This window comes from Bacillus rossius, chromosome 15 (genome assembly GCF_032445375.1).
Source record: "Bacillus rossius redtenbacheri isolate Brsri chromosome 15, Brsri_v3, whole genome shotgun sequence".
In the NCBI taxonomy this organism is placed as follows: Eukaryota; Metazoa; Arthropoda; class Insecta; order Phasmatodea; family Bacillidae; genus Bacillus; species Bacillus rossius.
In genome coordinates, this window is record NC_086342.1 from 28,611,040 (window position 1) to 28,629,023 (window position 17,984).

At 39.2% G+C, this 17,984-nt stretch overlaps 1 protein-coding gene across 1 annotated transcript in view; it reads right to left on the reverse strand.

The window, feature by feature from the left end:
- Positions 1-17,984, reverse strand: part of LOC134539703 (rho GTPase-activating protein 23) — a 492,628-nt gene that overhangs the window by 463,179 nt on the left and 11,465 nt on the right. The window contains exon 2 of the mRNA XM_063381919.1: positions 15,115-15,225. Coding sequence (XP_063237989.1) covers positions 15,115-15,180 — 66 coding nt within the window. The 5' untranslated portion in view covers positions 15,181-15,225. The remainder of the gene's footprint in view (positions 1-15,114; positions 15,226-17,984) is intronic.

Below are 17,984 nucleotides of genomic sequence, written 5' to 3' on the forward strand. Positions count from 1 at the left end.
TCTAATAGTGTATGTTGAATTTCTGTGCGTCTGTGCTGTTTGCTTGCTATTGCGAATGTAGCCCGGGCTTAACTTGTGTATCTAACCTCAAAGCAAGGAATATAAAGAGTGGGAACTCAATGCTATAACAAACACTCTTATTTTCTTTGGAGATCCGGGAAATGTGCGTTATTTATAAGCAAACTTAACATAGTAAATCGTTAACTTTTCAGATCTATGTTGGCAAAATTGATTTTTTTTTGTGGTCATTCGCTAATGGGAATATTAACCATATAACGTTTAAGATTATTTATTTTGAATAACGAAACAACCAAAACATTATGTAAAAATGCTTCATCTTATGTTAAAAAAATTATAAACTGCATAGCCACAAAGTATGACATCATACCATTAGTTTCTGTTACTAATAACAACACGTGCACGCGTTTGAACAGTCATCGCAGCCATAGTTGTTTCATAGCTACCAAAATCATTCAACGTTGTCAAGAATTATTCCAAATTATGTTTTGCCATTTTACTCAATGCGCCACTCCGTTAACACAACATTTTATAAATTCTGAACTACGAATGTCAGTGGGAATGTACACTATACTGTACATTCCAATCTGATACGCTTTAAGAAATTTCTGTAGTTTTCTTATTATTAAAACTTAATTTTTGATGTTGGCATCTTTTAACCGCACTTTTTTTTTTTTTTTTTTTTCGGTGGCCGTACTCCTCCAATTCAGTTGCGCCCGCCGGTATCTAAGCGCTCGGATTTCAACAAAAGGCACCGCCTCTCGATAGAGTGAAACAGAGAATTACGCGCACGACCTTGAAAAAAGCGACGCTACAGCGCTCTGGCGTGGAAGCTGGTAACTACGAGTACCCTCTTGTGGAAAGAAGAGCTGTCTAGCGGCGGAGCTAACAACTACCTCAGTTTTGGATCCGAAAATTGGAATAATAAATCCTATCCCCTCGCGACTTCTATAAGTTATATATATTCAATGGTCGTACTAACATAAACAAACCCTTGACTAAACGAAATGTGAGTTAGCACAAGGCTGCTGGCAATACAAGATTATGACTTGCACCATTCCTGCTTATTTATGGACTTTTTTCGTGACTTTAGCGGCTAGTCCTTCAGCTTACGTCCTTTGTGATTTATGGGAGAAAGAGGGAGAATTAATGCCCAAAAGACGTCATCTCTATTTCAACAGATTTTAGACCATAATAATTTTCTATCTTTTCATTTTCCAAATTTGGTTTTATTAATACAATTTAACAAAATGATGTAGTTAATAATGACTGTCAGCTACAAACAGTTTCCCCTGTTCAGTATTGAGTATTTTTTTGCATGACTAACTGTAACAATAGTGTTAATAAACACTATTAAAATTTTTGTAAATCTATTAATGTGTGATCTCTGTCCAAACGAAGGTAAATTTTCAAAATCAAAAGATAAAACAATGTTTGATTTAAAAAACTTTTGAAACCAAAACCTAACTTTAGGTATTGTCCTTCAAACTTAAATAAATTCGTAATAAAATAATGAGTGATTGTTTAAAAGTGGTTTTATCAATTTAATGCGTGTTTTGAGAAACTCAAAAAGCCAATTTAAATTTCAAAACTATCATGCTCACGGGACATATGATAATTTGATACACATGCTTGAAATTAAACGTTTTCATGTGGAATTTGTCGTAAAACTCTTTATTGTACGATATTAATAAATCAACACAAATTTATTTTTTAAGGCTAGAAAATCGGATATTTACAAAGGTTTGGGAAAACCAAATTTGTATTTTTTTATAAATTATATCTTAACCATAAAGTTCTGCGATAAAGACTACATATAAAAGGTTAATTCTATTGTATTACTGGTTTGTCTTGGGAAGCATGCAGTGTTTTTCCATACTGTCGTCGTCGTTGTCAGAATACCTGTTTGATTTCATCGCCGGGTTCGTTGTGCGCCGTTGTATTGTCGGTGTTTTGTCCAGATTATCGGTTTAGTATCAGCGTTGGGTTCTTCTGTCTGTCGCTGTGTTGTCCAAATTTGATGTTCATCTGTATATACTGTTTTTGTTGCAACTGTCTCGTTGTTGTCTGCCCACTGTGTTTGTGATGTGATATTGTTCTCATTCCACAGAATTCTCTGTGATGTCTTTACATTTAACATTTGACAACGGCTTGTTTTATGTATTTGTGTTTTCATCTTTTTTTTGTCTGTTCTTTGGGTTTCCTCAATGATATGCAGTGAAAATTAGCAATTACGTAAGTCCAAAATAATGATTTAAATCAAAATTCTCCATTACAAGTTCTGAGAAACTTACAGGCTAATTTACATTTCAATATTTATGTTCTTGCTGTCATCAACACTTTAGGGGGCGCGCCTAGCCAGGGGTATACTTGTGTTAGTGAGGAGGGATAAGTGTGACGCTCGCTGGTGCTTCTAGCGCGGTATCGCCTCTAAGCACAAGGCTGTGGGCTGGCGCGCAGTCTTCTCGTCGTACACAGGGCAACTATGATATTTGAGCGGTAATCGCAACAGTATATGGAGAATAAATGTAAATAAAGGTGTAATTCAGGTCCCTTGAGTACTTTCAAGATTCTTTATCGGATGTTTCATGCCTGAAATTTGTCCCGAAAACATGCGTTTTAGCTATTTCTACTCTTCTGAAAATACGGTTTGAAAACGAAATGCTGAAACAGAACCACTCATCTGCCCTTGGAGTATTCTAGAACGTTTTTCGTAAACAAGACACCACATATCTGCAGCAGTTTTCAAATCACGTGTTTTGTTTTTCTGAAGCTCTGCAAACTACATGTGTGTCCAAGTAGGTGGGGTCCCAAAGTGTAGTTTATAAGATGTTTCCGTTCAGCCAATCGGCATAAAAAACAAAGGACGTTAAACAGACCTATGAGTAAAATATATATAAATAAAAATGTAAATGTTCGTTCGTTCAAAATCTTAAATCTCCGAAAGTACTTCACTGATTGCTTTGAAATTTTGACACAACGTCGCATTCGAATACACGCGTGTTTTTAAATACATCGGTCACTCCTGTGACAAGTAAAATTAAGATAAATATATATAGATAAGTAAAAATATATATAAATGAATGTTTGTGTGTTCGTCTTCTGTTTTGTAAAGATAAAGATATAGATAGGTAGATATAGACATACCTATAAAGGTATAGAGAGATACAGAGAGATAGGGCGAAGGATATTTATAAAGAGAGAGAGAGGGAGGGAGATAGAGATATAGATAGAAACATCAATACATAGAGGTAGAGTGAGATAGTGTGATATATAGAGAGATATGGAGATATATACATATATATAGATTTTTATACCTAGAGAAATATAATTAAATGTATAGACATACATACACAAATAACATTAAAAAAATTGAAAGGAGAATAGCAACGCCAGCCGGGCATTACTAGATATAATTAAAACCAAGGTTTAATTCTTCATCTGTTTCTGATAATCGTCAACGTGACGTTCAACCCGTAATTAGTTCATATAAACATTACTTCAGCGATGACTGTTATTATACCGGCTAATGGTCAGTCAGTGTCACGTAACTCGTAACTCATCTCAAATTTGACGTATCCTTCTGCCATTGTTATTATTGCCGTCACTGTTTGCAAACAATCTCAGTTGTCAGTGTTTGTAAACAAACATAACGTGATGTTTTTCACGCGACAGTTGGGAAAATGGTACCACAAGAACAGGGATTCCACAAAAGAATGTTCCAATTTCGATGGTATATTATAACAGTTTAAATTAAACTATTAACAACAAATACATTAAATTGAAGGTAAACTAACCTAGTTCAATATGTGCACCTTTAGCTATACGGTACACATCCAACGAACCTGAAGTACAATTATTACCACACTTTTATTAACACGTCCGGAGTAATGGAAGCAATAGCCTCTTCAATTCCGTGTCTCAACTCTGGCAAATCACTAGGTAGCGTCGGAACGTAGATACCATCTTTTATAAAGCCCCAAAGGAAAATCATCGCATGGTGTTATCCGTGTTATGTCAGGTGAACGCGGACGCCAGTGAAAGACCAATCCAACGGTCAGTGACTTCGACGTTCAACCACTCTCGTGTTAAGAGGTATTCCAATTCAAGGAAGGGGGGGGGGGGCGGGGGGGGGGGGGGGGCCTTCATCCTGTTTCCAAATAATAACAATTCTTTCGCACTGCAAGCGAGAAAAGAATTCGCGCATGCGCTTATCTACAACGATTTCAGTTACTCTTTGATTGTGACCTTGAACTAGGGACATGAAAAATTCGCGGGTTCAATAACTTCTAGGATGAACCTTATACGTACACTCGGTCAAATGTCACCCTCTTATTGGCTGCTGTCTTGTGAAGGTGTCCCAATGTAGCGGCCTGTGCTTTTGTTGAGTGTTTACTCACTGACACCAGAGTCATCCAGGTGAGTTGTGAGCCAATAGCAGAGGCAGCACTGAGGTATAACTATATGAACTTTAGGGCTGTAGCGAAATGGATCCGCGAATTTTTCCGGTCTCTACCTTGAACCAACGCACTACAACGCTTAAAAGTTGTTACTATCAAATTTAATAACTGGGGACGATCTCGTGTGGACATGCGGTACGTCAGGCGACAGAAACCCGGCTCGGCCCGCGGAAGCCCGAGGGCAGCCGGCTCTCCCCGCGCGAGAACATGCACTTAGCGCGCGCCTTGATGCAGGATGTGGGCAGCGCCGTCTCATTTCGCAAATGACACGAGATGATCGCACGAAGCGCCTCGGGCGACTCCGAGCGCGCGGGCGCAACGTCCTCCGCGGCGAACCCTCCCACCCGCAAACACCGCGGCAAGAGGGGAAGAAAACAAAAATTGGTTGTATGTAAAGTCGGTTTACGGACGATAGTTTAACGTGACGTCATGACAAAACATGGATGACATGACTGCGTACTTTTATGAATAAAATTGAATCATTTTTATTCAATTATCACTATTATGTATGGATACAAAGAAAGGAGTGAAATGAAATCTACAATTTAATTGATAAATTTACTTTTATTTGCACTCATTAATTCAAATATGTTTATTACTTTAACGAACAGATTATTTTAACTATAACTTTTATACATGTTTGCTATTTAACTTCTTCCAATCTGTGTTATTCTGTTAAGGATAGGACGATGATAGGAAAAGTAGGAAACGAATGGGAGTGTTTCAAGTTTAATGTGCCTCGAAAAAGTCAAATCGATGGTTGTTCCAATCGAGTGGAAGAGAGATAGATGCGGCGCAAGCGTACAATGAGCGTAACGGGAGACAGCGTAACGGGACACTTGTTCTTGCGTGCAGCCGGCGTTCATCGATTTATTAAACGTTGTCACGTCAAAAACAAAACCTGTCAGCTGAATGAACCCACAGCCAGCACAGCAAACCACATCTGATTCAATACATACATCCAAAAGCCATTGCAGTTTTGCACTGTTCGTCGTGGGAAAAAAATTTCAAGAACGCAAATCGAGAAATAAAAATGAAAACGTAACACCAACATATCAGCTATGACAAACAGATAAAAACCAACGATGTAACAAAACTGGTGTTATGGATAACACAACGACGACAGCGCAGACAAACACATTCAAAACTTAAATATCAGACAGCACAAGAATTCCGTCGAAGGAATAAAGTCGTGAAAAAATAAATAATAACAGCCCCTGACGAACAACGACGGGATAGTTTCTACAAAAACAGTAAATGCAAGCAGAAAAAAAATGAACAACGCAGCAAATATACGAACACAAAGACGAAGATAAAACAGATATTATGGACAACACAACGAAGAACACGGTAGGTTTCCCATGAGTTGCTTCCACGGAATTCTTGTGCTGTCTGATATTTTAAGTTAGTTATGTCATTGAATATATATAATGTATAGAAGTCGCGAGCCCAGGTTAAATTTTCTGTCCGGTTTCTTAGAAGAATTGTTGTAGTTCCAAGCTCCGCCGCTGCGATCGCTTTCATCGCTGGGTATCGGCCGTATACGCCCCTGGCGGTATTTGGCAGAACTAGGTTAACCAGCCCAGTCGTGACATCCTTCAACCCCCCCCCCCCCCCCCCCCGCGAAAATCCCAGACCAACGATTAAATTACCCGGCAGGTCTTATCAGCATCGTTAGGCGACCTTGAAGAGGAGCTTCCCTTACCGTCGTTTGAGAATGATGAAATCCCAAAAGAAGCTAGCCACGGAAATCACTGAATGATGTATTCTTTACCCGAGTGAAGTGAAAATTAGCTATTAAAACTTTGTATTGGGCCAATAGTCAGTGTTCCGTTCAAAATATGGTTTTATTTTAAAAGTAAAATACTTATTTAAACTATATTTCGCGTTTGTACAAATTTACCTTCTCTTATTCAACGTTATCTATTAAGTAGTAAAACAGGGTAGATATTATTTTTAAAAATAAAAAAATGGAACCCACTAAATCAGTATTGGCAAGATATATATAAATTCAATATTAAAATACGCATATTAATTTTTTTGTATTTAACTTTTTTCGGTAATAAAAATTCAGGATGATTTTGGTTTAATTGGTTTACGTATATTGCTATATTTTCTAAATCACATAGAAAAGGGAAAAGAGTACATCAGTGAAAATTCAAAAATTTAGTTTAAGTAATACTAGCCATACCAAAAAATCAATATGCGAGATAAGAAATTTGGTAACTGCTCTACATTTCAAATAAAAATGCATTGGTTTCATGAATACTGAAATGTATGCGTAATAAGGCATATTATGTTATTATCCTAAGCATGACTATAACTAAAAAAATTACAGTAATTTAAAACGATGGCAGTCTTAACATACAATAAGTGCGCGAGTCTTAGTTTATTTTTTAATTGGCTTCTTCGTCAGATGGAAAAGAGTTAAGATTTCATCGAGGAAAAATATATTCTCAAAGTCACTATACCGGGAGATAGAAAATAAGGTAGGTACTTAATTTTAAATAAAAGTTCAAATAGACTTACGCTAAACCAATTAAAAATAAGTCGTAAAAATATTTTTATTTATTAAATATGTTCTATACTTGACAGTTCTTTGTGTATAATTCTTCAAAAATCTTTGGAATTTAATACATACTTTTCTTAAAATGGTAGAATATCAGCAATACCCGGAAATTACGTGAGCAAAGCCACGGGTTATTAGATACACTTTTATTATAAAATAAAAACAATTATACATTTGTAGTTCACTAATGTGATATTTTGTTTATTGCTTCACAACATTCATTTGCCAGTCTCAAATTTGATCGTACCACTTGTCAGAAATGTCACCAAAAATGAGAGATAGATTTTTTTTTTACGAATTTCAATTACGAGGAAACCTTTCGCAAGACCTTTTTCTTCGCAATAGTCACTGGGACACCATTTATTTAAATCCACTAAGATAATAAAATTGTATGTATAATGATTTGTTTTTGTATATTTATATAACTTCCCAACCAATTTTTAATGATTTTCATGTGAATAAAAACTTGTAAAGCAAGTTAATTAACTGTGTCATAATACTTCTGATTAGTTGGAAATACAAACTTTTCATCCGTAATATACGATGATAAAAAATATTTATTATTGCAAAATAATATTCATTGTTCAAATGCAAATTTAAATAGATTATTCATACATGTTTCCTGCTAATTAATGGTTTAACATAATAATTTTTAGTATAAAATCATTTTTCTCTTGTGTTAAAATGGGTTGCTAAAATGAGGAATTATAAATATATCACTTACTAAGTCCGTGCACAGATTTACACAAAACCGCAATGTAGATAATCTTTTTTTGGTAGTTTCTAATTTTGTGCCCTGAATAACATGAATTTGGTTGAATTCATACCAAAGTGAATTGTTTGAACAACTTAAATTGATGTCATAAATAAATATTTATTTTATATTAAAAATCCACAAACTGTTTTTAAAATATAATATTTATCACGCCAGATGGAATAATAAACAAAAAATAGCTCTTATATGTTGTCTGTGTTTAAAGAATTGTATTATAGTTCATGGAAATAATATTTACCTTTCGGTTATTAAAAGAAAATATATTTGTATTCAAAATACTTGCGCATCGTTTTTACGAGCATAACTCGTGTATCTAACCTCAAAGCAAGGAATATAAAGAGTGGGAACTCAATGCTATAACAAATACTCTTATTTTCTTTGGAGATCCGGGAAATTTGCGTTATTTATAAGCAACTTAACATAGTAAATCGTTAACTTTTCAGATCAATGTTGGCAAAATTGATTTTTTTTTGGTCATTCGTTACTGGGAATATTCACCATATAACGTTTAAGATTATTTATTTTGAATTACGAAACAACCAAAACATTATGTAAAAATACTTCATCTTATGTTAAAAAAATTATAAACTGCATAGCCACAAAGTATGACATCATACCATTAGTTTCAGTTACTAATAACAAATAACAACACGTGCACGCGTTTGAACAGTCATTAAGTTGTTTTATAGCTACCAAAATCATTCAACGTTGTCAAGAATTATTCCAAATTATGTTTTGCCATTTTACTCAATGCGCCACTCCGTTAACACAACATTTTATAAATTCTGAACTACGAATGTCAGTATTTTTTTTTTACGTTATTACGTTTAAGAAATTTCTGTAGTTATCTTATTATTAAAATTAATTTTTGATGTTGGCATCTTTTAACAGCACTTTTTTTTTCGGTGGTCGTACTCCTCCAATTCAGTTGCGCCCGCCCGTATCTAAGCGCTCGGATTTCAACAAAAGGCACCGCCTCTCGATAGAGTGAGACAGAGAATTACGCGCACGACCTTGAAAAAAGCGACGCTACAGCGCTCTGGCGTGGAAGCTGGTAACTACGAGTACCCTCTTGTGGAAAGAAGAGCTATCTAGCGGCGGAGCTAACAACTACCACAGTTTTGGATCCGAAAATTGGAATAATAAATCCTATCCCCTCGCGACTTCTATAAGTTATATATATTCAATGGTTATGTGTTCGTCTGTGCTGTCGACGTTGTGTTATCATTACACCTGTTGGTTTTCTCCGTTTGAAGTAGCTGATTTAGGCTTGTTCCCTGTGGGTTTATGTTTTCATTTTTATTTATTATTTTGCATTATTGAATTTTTTTTACTGTGACAAAAAGTGCAAAACTGCAATGGAGTATGTCCAAGAAATTGTATTAAACAAAATTTCCCATTGCACGAATCACTGAAAGAACGTAACATTATATTCAATAAAACCCGGATATTTTTTTAAATTACTTTTTTTCCTTCAAAAATTTATTTTCTTGAAGGTTTTCTGAAAATGCTTTTTAAAAATAATAATCTTCTTATTACATCAGTGCTATCCGAGATTTTCTTATTACATTCGTGCTAACAGAGATTTTGTTAATCCTAGGTTCACACATTAAATTGGTTAATTAAGTTTCTAACTCACATGTTCCCGGAAGTGACATCACGAGCACATAGAGAGAGAGGGGGGGGGGGGAGGGAGGGAGAGAGGGAGAGGGAGGGAGGGAGGGAGGGAGGGAGAGAGAGAGAGAGAGAAAAGGAGTGGATACAGGGAATGATAGGGGGGAACATATTCTCCGCTCCCCACCCACCATGTTGGAAAAAAAAGTTGCAAAATATCAGTGAAGGCAGTGTGTTATTTTGGGTGATGCAAGGGGAGTTGTTACAACACCTGTAATTTCAAGAGAGAGAGAAGCCGCGAAGCCTACCGCTACTACTTACTGTGGGCCCATATGGCAGTGTGTTAGTGCCAATAACAAATGTCAGTTTTTTTTTAACATATGTTCAGAATATATTTTCATTTCCCCCCTCCCTCTTTTTTCCCTCCTAACCACATGAAAAAAAAATCATGTAATTGATAATGAGTTATCCGAATCGGATGTGAAATATTCAGGTGTGCAATTACTTCTGGAGTAATCCAGAGTAACAAAAAAGTCACAATTTTAAAAAGTGTTTTGTAGATTAAATATGACTGAACACTTTGGTAACTAGAAGACTCGTAGGATAATTTTCACTACCAGGATTAACATATTTAAAAAAAAAATTGATTTAAAAGGTTTATAAAACTTTTTTCGACAAATACATGACATAGCCGACCATAACTTCCAAAGCATAAGTAGAAACATAAATAGATTGCCATAAATTCGTGTGTTTTTAATTAGGAGTAAAACAATTTAACTATAATCAGATAATTTATTTGCTGGGTCTAAATTTAGCTGGCTGTTTAAAGAGACCAAAAATTACATCCGTCCGAATCACTCTCGTACACTGCAAGAGCAAGTGAAGTACTTTATGAGGGGTCGTCATTAGCTACACAACTGTGTACTTGAGTTGGCACACGGCCTTAGCAGAGAGGAGCGAAGTATACTTACAAGATGCTAAACTAATTGCAATGTTTGACCAATGTCATCCACCCTTTTCAAACTCGCATAAAGCTAAACCCAGACAAAAGAGCAAAAAAAAAAGTATTAAATGTGGATATAAAATGAATTTATTTAAAATCATGAGCAAAAAAAAAAGCACGTTGTATCACGAGCGAAATAATTCAGGACGCTACCCTTACTCGATCAGAGGTCGAGAGGGCTGCAACTCGCCTCTCGCCAAGACGACCCGGGTGGCGTTTAGAAGGGGTCGGGCGCGGATTTCTCGAGGGTGAGAGACGTGGCGGACGTTTCCACGTGTCAGCCACTTTTTTTTCTCTCTCTCTCTCTCTCTCTCTCTCTCTGGGTGAACCCCCTTTTCTCCCTCACCAACCAGTTAACATTTCGCCGTCGCTTCAGTCGCCTCTATGATGACCTCGACGTCAATGCCAGAGCCTATAACCCGGGCACACACACACACACACACGCTGTGCAGAGCTTCCGAAGAGGGTGGGATGGACAGTTCCGTTACAGGTATTGGGTCACGGAACAAGGAGGGAAATAAAGAAGTGCGACTCTTACAGTGGAAACTGAAACCATGTTTACACGCGACATGTGTCGCTATCTGTTGGGCGGGCCCATAATTACCAGCAAATAAAAAATCGGAATAGAGGTTCTCATACAAAGTTTTTTTTTTAATTAATACGTTTTTTTTTGGTTGTACTAAGTTATCTCCTTGGCGGCGCAAAACTAATTTAATCGATGCGAAAATACTTAATGCTGTTTTGTAATAAACCGTCATGTAATAAATAAAGTAGTAGGAGGTGCAAAAAGTCATTGTATTACACACCACAAAATTAGTGGCTACCTAAATATAGAGTGAATTTTCACTGGTTTGCTTGCCTGATAATAGCTTATACATAGGGGCATGCAGATTTCGCGAAAAGATTTCAAGACTAGATGAAAGTTAAAAACACTTTAGCATCGTCTGTGTTTCGTGATTGGGTGAGTTTCTCCCAGGTACATATCGATCGTAACAACACCAATAACAGTGATTCAGCGCGGAGGTAAACACGTCCTGAGTGGCTCGGTCAAACAAGGGCACAAGGCAACGACTTCTCTCGCAGACGGTCGCCAATCACAAGGAAGAAACCGCTGGTGCGGGTTTACCTTGTTGCAGTCTAATAAGTTTTTAGATCTTTTCGCGAAAAATGCCTGCCCCTACTTATACATTACTTCTCCTAATAAATTAATGTAGTCATGTCAGCAATATATGATGAAATCTACTATATAGCGAGACGGGCCCATAACTACTTCAAAAAAAAACTAGGTCTCAAGTCTCGGTAATTAGAGTTTCTCCCCCCGGGTATCGGCACTCACCGAGCCGGTGCGCTGAGCCATCGCAGCGAGCAGCCAGCCTCCTCCTCCTCCTCCGCGCCGCCAGCGAGCCACGAGCCACGAGCCACGAGCCACGCGCCTCACGCGACCGCGCACCCACGACTGCGATCAGCCGTCGCGCCGCGACCCGCCCGCCCCTGTCGCGGTTCCTCCCGCCGCCGCACGGACGCGCAGGCCCGCCGACACCCGTTCCGTTTCGCGCTCTCCGCGGCGCTTTCAAGGGGGACGCACCACAACGCCGAAATACCACAACGCCGAAAACCATAACGCCGAACGCCAAATTGACCACAACGCCGACAGCTAGAAAACTGCTGTGTACCACAACGCCGAATTACCACAACGCCGAAATACATAAACCCCGAAAAATGTCATTGCAGGACTGCCACAAAGGAAATAAAACTCCACTGTTTAAAATTTATCAAAAGGAAGTGAATCATTTGAACACTGAAAAAAATATATATAATTTAACGATTTATCTGACAACTCTTGCTGCTAGGTTATTTATTCACACTATCGCCTGTATTGTTAATATTAGTCTCTAGTGGATTTGATTAAGGGGCCCACCTTGTGTTAGTGAGGCGGGATGATAAGAGTCAGGCTCGCTGGTACATCTAACGCTGTATCGCCTCTAAGCGCAAGGTTCCGAACTGGCACGCGGTCTTCTCGTCGCGCATAGGACAACCACGAGATTTGCCTTGGTGACCGTGACATTACATGGCGGAGAAAATGAAACAAAGATCTACTGCGAGTCCCTTGATGGCTTTCAAGAATCTGCACCTGTGTTTCATGTCCAAAAATTACTCCGTAAACACCCGTTTTAGCCATTTTCACTCCCCTAAAAATAAATTTAAAAAAAACGGAAACGGAACTACACACCCGCCCTCAGCGTATTCTTAAATGCGTTTCGCAAACAGACACCACTAGGATATCTTGAGTAGTTTTCAAATCACGTGGTTTCTACTGAAGCTCTGCAAACCGTGTGCGTGCCCAGGAGGCAGGGGCCTTAAAGGAAAGGGGCAGTGACCGAAAGACGTCATCATGTTCCAATAGTTATTTTTAGGCCATAAAAGTTTTTCTGTTGATTTTCAAAACTTGGCTTCGTTAAAGCATAATATATAATTTAATGGAATGTCTGAACATAATGACCGGCTGTTACAAATAGTTTCTCTTGTGAAGTCATTGGCTTTCAGTAGGGCCTATTTGAGTATGTTTGGAAATCACTACAACTATAATAATACTGGCTACAGACACTACGGCATAATCCTTTGAAACCTCTTAATGTGTGGCACATGCTTGGACGAAGGCTCATTTTCAATACTAAACGATAAGACCAACATGACCTTGCTTGACTTTTCAGCTCCGTGATCAAAGACTTCGGTAGACAAATGCTATTTTAGCCTAGCCTAAGTCATGGGCTTTTAGACTGAAGCCCTTACGCAGATACTGCCAAGTATCTTACATATATTGTATGTTGTATTATTTCATTTAAAAAACGCCACACGCATCAGCTCCTTAGGCAAGTTCTACAATAGCACGGGGATGGAGAAGGATGCTTCCACAAGGCACGGAAACGAAACAAAAGTCAACCAATGAAATTTCATTTCAAGGTTACGAAATATAAATTCAATTTAAAGAAATATGTTTGTTATGCTTCTAGATTACAGCACGGGCAGAATATACATTTATAATAAAAATAAACGACAAAGTAATAATAGAACGCTAGATATTGATGAACTTGAAACAATTTTTAACGTAGGTATTTAGAAGATCCAGGTAGCAAAGTACTCGGCTATCATTGGTCGCACGGAGCAAGGTAAATGGAAGAGCTCAGCATTCCCGAGCTAATAATTACGGGTCCATCAACTTCTGCGTGTTAAACTATTTGTAGAACGGGCATTACAGGTATTAGAACACAAGAGACCATCGCGCGGAATTTGATAATTCGACCATCAGAGTTTTAGACCCACATACCCAGATGTGTATATTAGCTTGCTGACAGGAAAAAAAAAAATTAAGACCTTGAGGAGATTTCTGGCTATTCAGTGGTCTGTACATAATCCTCTTGTTTTGTTTTTTTTTGACGTGACGTCTAATAAATCGATGAACGCCATCTGCACGGACGAAAAAGTCTCTCGTTACGCACATTGTCCCGTTACGCTGTCTCCCGTTACGCTCATTGTACGCTTGCGCCGCATCTATCTCTCTTCCACTCGATTGGAACAACCATCCATTTGACTTTTTCGAGGCACATTAAACTTGAAACACTCCCATTCGTTTCCTACTTTTCCTATCATCGTCCTATCCTTAACAGAATAATACAGATTAGAAGAAGTTAAAAAGCAAACATGTATAAAAGTTATATTTAAAATAATCTCTTCGTTAAAGTAATAAACATATTAGAATTAATGAGGGCAAATAAAAGTAAATTTATCAATTAAATTGTAGATTTCATTTCACTCCACCTTTGTATCCATACAAAATAGTGATAATTCAATAAAAATGATTCAATTTTATTCATAAAAGTATGCAATAATTTCATCAATGTTTTGTCATGACGTTGTCACGTTAAACTGTCGTCCGTAAACCGACTTTACAGACAACAATTTTTTTCCCCCCTGATAAGTTATCATCGGGTAACAGCCGTATAAATGAACCAAACGCGACAAACCAACGTGCCAGTTTCCGGATATGCCCCCGGTGCACCGGCGCCGAAGAAACGGAACAGCCACCAGGCCGGGCGGTGCGCGCAGGGGGAGGTAACGGAACACGGCCTATTCTTAGCCGGCTCGCTCCAGACCGGACACGGACAATCTGGGCAGGAGGGAAGGGGGGTGGAGGTGAGGACGGAGGAGGTGGAAGCTGCCAATCGCGTTATCGCCCCGCGTTTACACGAGGCGCTCGTGTGCCGGCGAGCGGGCGGGCTGAGTTTACGTCGACCTGTAACTGCCCGTCCGTCGCCGATGATCCGCGCACACCTCGGCCGGACGAGAAATGAGAGCGAGTCTTCCAGTACTCGCCAGACTCGGTGACGAGTACTTTCACGTGTTCTCGTGTTGCAAATACACTTGTAATATGAAAACTCGGACAGGAAATTGAACGTATAAGTACTTAAAAGTAATGCTTAGAGTGATAGGTATACGCAAATTGTGTTTTCAAAATCCATTTCTTGACGCGAATCACGCGAAGTTGCCGCACCCGCCGCTAGAAAAACTCTGGTACATGCGCCAGATAGCTGGTACGCCTGGCAACGCCGGCAGGTAAACTCTGGTGCACGTGCCAGATAGCTGGTACGTGCTTGAGGGAACTACGGGGCCGCCTCACCTTGGTCCTGGCGCCGCGCGGGTCCCTCGAAGGCGGCTGGCCGCGTCGGCGTCCCTCGTCCGCCATCTCCCCCCGCCCCCAGGAGGCGGCGGCGGCGGCGGCGACCGGCGCCTGTGAACACACGCCACGTCAGGGCGCTGTGCGAACAAGGTTCCCACCGTGTGTCGTCTTGCAGGGACCGCGACAAGGGCAGCGGCGGGAAGAAACAACGCGAAAATATGGGTGCGTGTACTTAATGTACGCACGGTAGAAGTTAGATTAACTGGCGTAATAAAAACAAACTCACTTTAATTTTGCACACAAATAAACAAAAAAACTGGAGTAATATTATAGATATGATTGGTAAATACACACATTGTAGCCAGCAGGTCATTTTTCACGCCTCAAGTTAGTGCTTTGTTGAAGAAGAAAAAAAACTTAGCACGTGGACGCACAACTGCGCAGCAATAAACTGGAACTTTCTCTGGGCTCAGTCTCGCCAGCCAATCAGGGCGAGCCTTGAGGTGGTGTGATGTGTCTCCAGACGAGAAGCCTAAGATTTACATCAAGTTCTGTCCCTGCCCCTAACACGCCCGAATATTCACCTTCGGCCTCGGGTTTATTTATATATATTTATATTTCTCTGTTTAATTTAATGTAGCAATACTAACCTAACTAACCGTCCATAGTGTTTTAAAGTGTTTTAATGTAGCTAACCTAACCGACCACTTTTAATATTAGAATTCATTTTTCCTGCGCAAAAATAAAACAAATCCCGAGGTTGGCCGAAGGTGAATATTCGGGCGTGTTCGGGGAGGGACAGAACTTGATGGACATCTTAGGCTTCTCTCTCCAGACTTTTAGAGAGATATATTCTGTGTTGTGATTGGTCAGTCGTTCGTCGTCAGTTGTCTGTTGTCTGGTCAGTTGTAGTCGGGTTGTCGCGGCCGCGGAAGCTCGCTAAGAAAACTGAAATTAAAGATGCAACTTACAAACTTAATTTGTTTCTAGTGTTTCAATTTTAATTTGTTACTATTTTGGATTGAGTTGCCGGGCCAATCTGGAATGAAACAAGGCTTCCCTGAAAAATAGTGTAAACCAACTATTATTTTGGTAACTGTTCCTTACAGTGTATTCAGTTGTATTTTAAAATATAACATTAAAATAAAGAAAGGAATTAGTTGCTTTTTTGTTGCAAAACTGTAAAATTACCCAAATATATTTGATTTTTAGAATATGTATAATACTTTTGAGGAACATTGTTTTCAGGAGCAATTGCTCTGTGTAACGTATTTAATTGTATTTTAACGTAATAAATAAATAAAGCAGTTGAATGCGTTTGTGATGCGAAACTGTACTATAGTCAAAATACATTTGATTTTGAAGATTTTCATTACAAAACTTATAACCACACTGCAAAACTCGTTCAAAGAACGTATCAGTGGAGACACGGCTGCCGCGTAATATTAACGCGTTAAGTAAAACAATTTGTTTTTTACGATGTAGGTTCAACTGCCAATTGATCCTCCTCGGCGGATGTTCGGCCGGTCAGACGGCTCGCGACCGACGAATGAACAGGGGGAGGAGGGAGGTGGCGAAAGAAGGAAAAAAAAAACACTGGAACTCGCGGAACGACCAGTATTTAGAGGCCGTCGACTCGACTTTTCGCGCGCGGAAGAATAAAAAAAAATGCTCACTTCGGGGCTCGCCCGGCGACGGGCCGCCAGCAGGATTCTTCAGGATCGTGGTCAGTGTTTTGAGAAGAGGGTGGCCAGTACAGCCATTATAGGATTCCATTTTTTGGGAAGCCTTCATTTCACAGACGAGAGAGCCACACCCGAAGTTCCCCCAAGGTTGCTTAGCAAATAACTTTTTAATATGTAGCCATCCAGGGCTAGGAAACCGTTTACATGATTTCACAGTATCTTTAATGTAGCTATCCTAACCAAATCAACCGTCCACAATGTTTTCAAGTATTTATAATGTAGCTATACCTAACCTAATTGACCATTAGTTATCATTAGTTGTCCAAAATAAAAAAATAAAAACGAAGATGCACGATCGGGCGTTTGGCTCTCTCGTCTGTGAAAAGAAGGCTTCCCCAATATTTTTTTTCCTAACTTAAGTGCGTTTGTTTGGGAGCGGTTTCGGACCCACGGCCATTCCGCTGTCTCCGCCCCATCACACATCGGCTGATACTTGACCTGAAGTAGCTTGTCCTAGAACTGAGAGTGAAATTACTTCAACCTCTACGCTAGTTCGTTTGTCCTTAAGGGTCCCACCTAACTGGGAGGGGGGGGGGGGGGGGAAGCCCCGCGCGCGCACACACACAAACACAAACACAAACACACACAGTGCGGAGAGCTTCAGAATAAAACCAAGCAATCTGGAAACTACTCAAGATATAGTGGTGGTGTCCGTTTAAGAATGCGCAGGGGGTATATAACAGTTCAATTTCCGTATTTTTGTTTTTAAACTGTCCTTTTAGAAAAGTGAAAAAAATGTCTACATGGCGTTTATTTTCACAATAATTTTTAGCCACCAAAAACAAATAAAAAAAAAGGACTCAAGGGACTTGCATTACACCTTTATCTTCATTTCTCCGCCATATAATGTTATATTCACCGCTATGCACGACGAGAAGACTGCGCGCCAGACCACAGCCTTGCGCTTATAGGCGATACCGCGCTAAACGCACCAGGGGCAATACACACCCAACTAGGCGGACCTCATGAGAGTGTTTTATGGGGTTCAAGGACAATAAGGTTCGAGCGCTAGACTTACCAAATAATACTTTGGCTGGGCTGAGTCTTGCGCGAAACATAGCAATGGTTTTCCATAAACAGAACAAAATTTAATTTTGAGACCAATTTTGGATTTGTTTTTGTTTA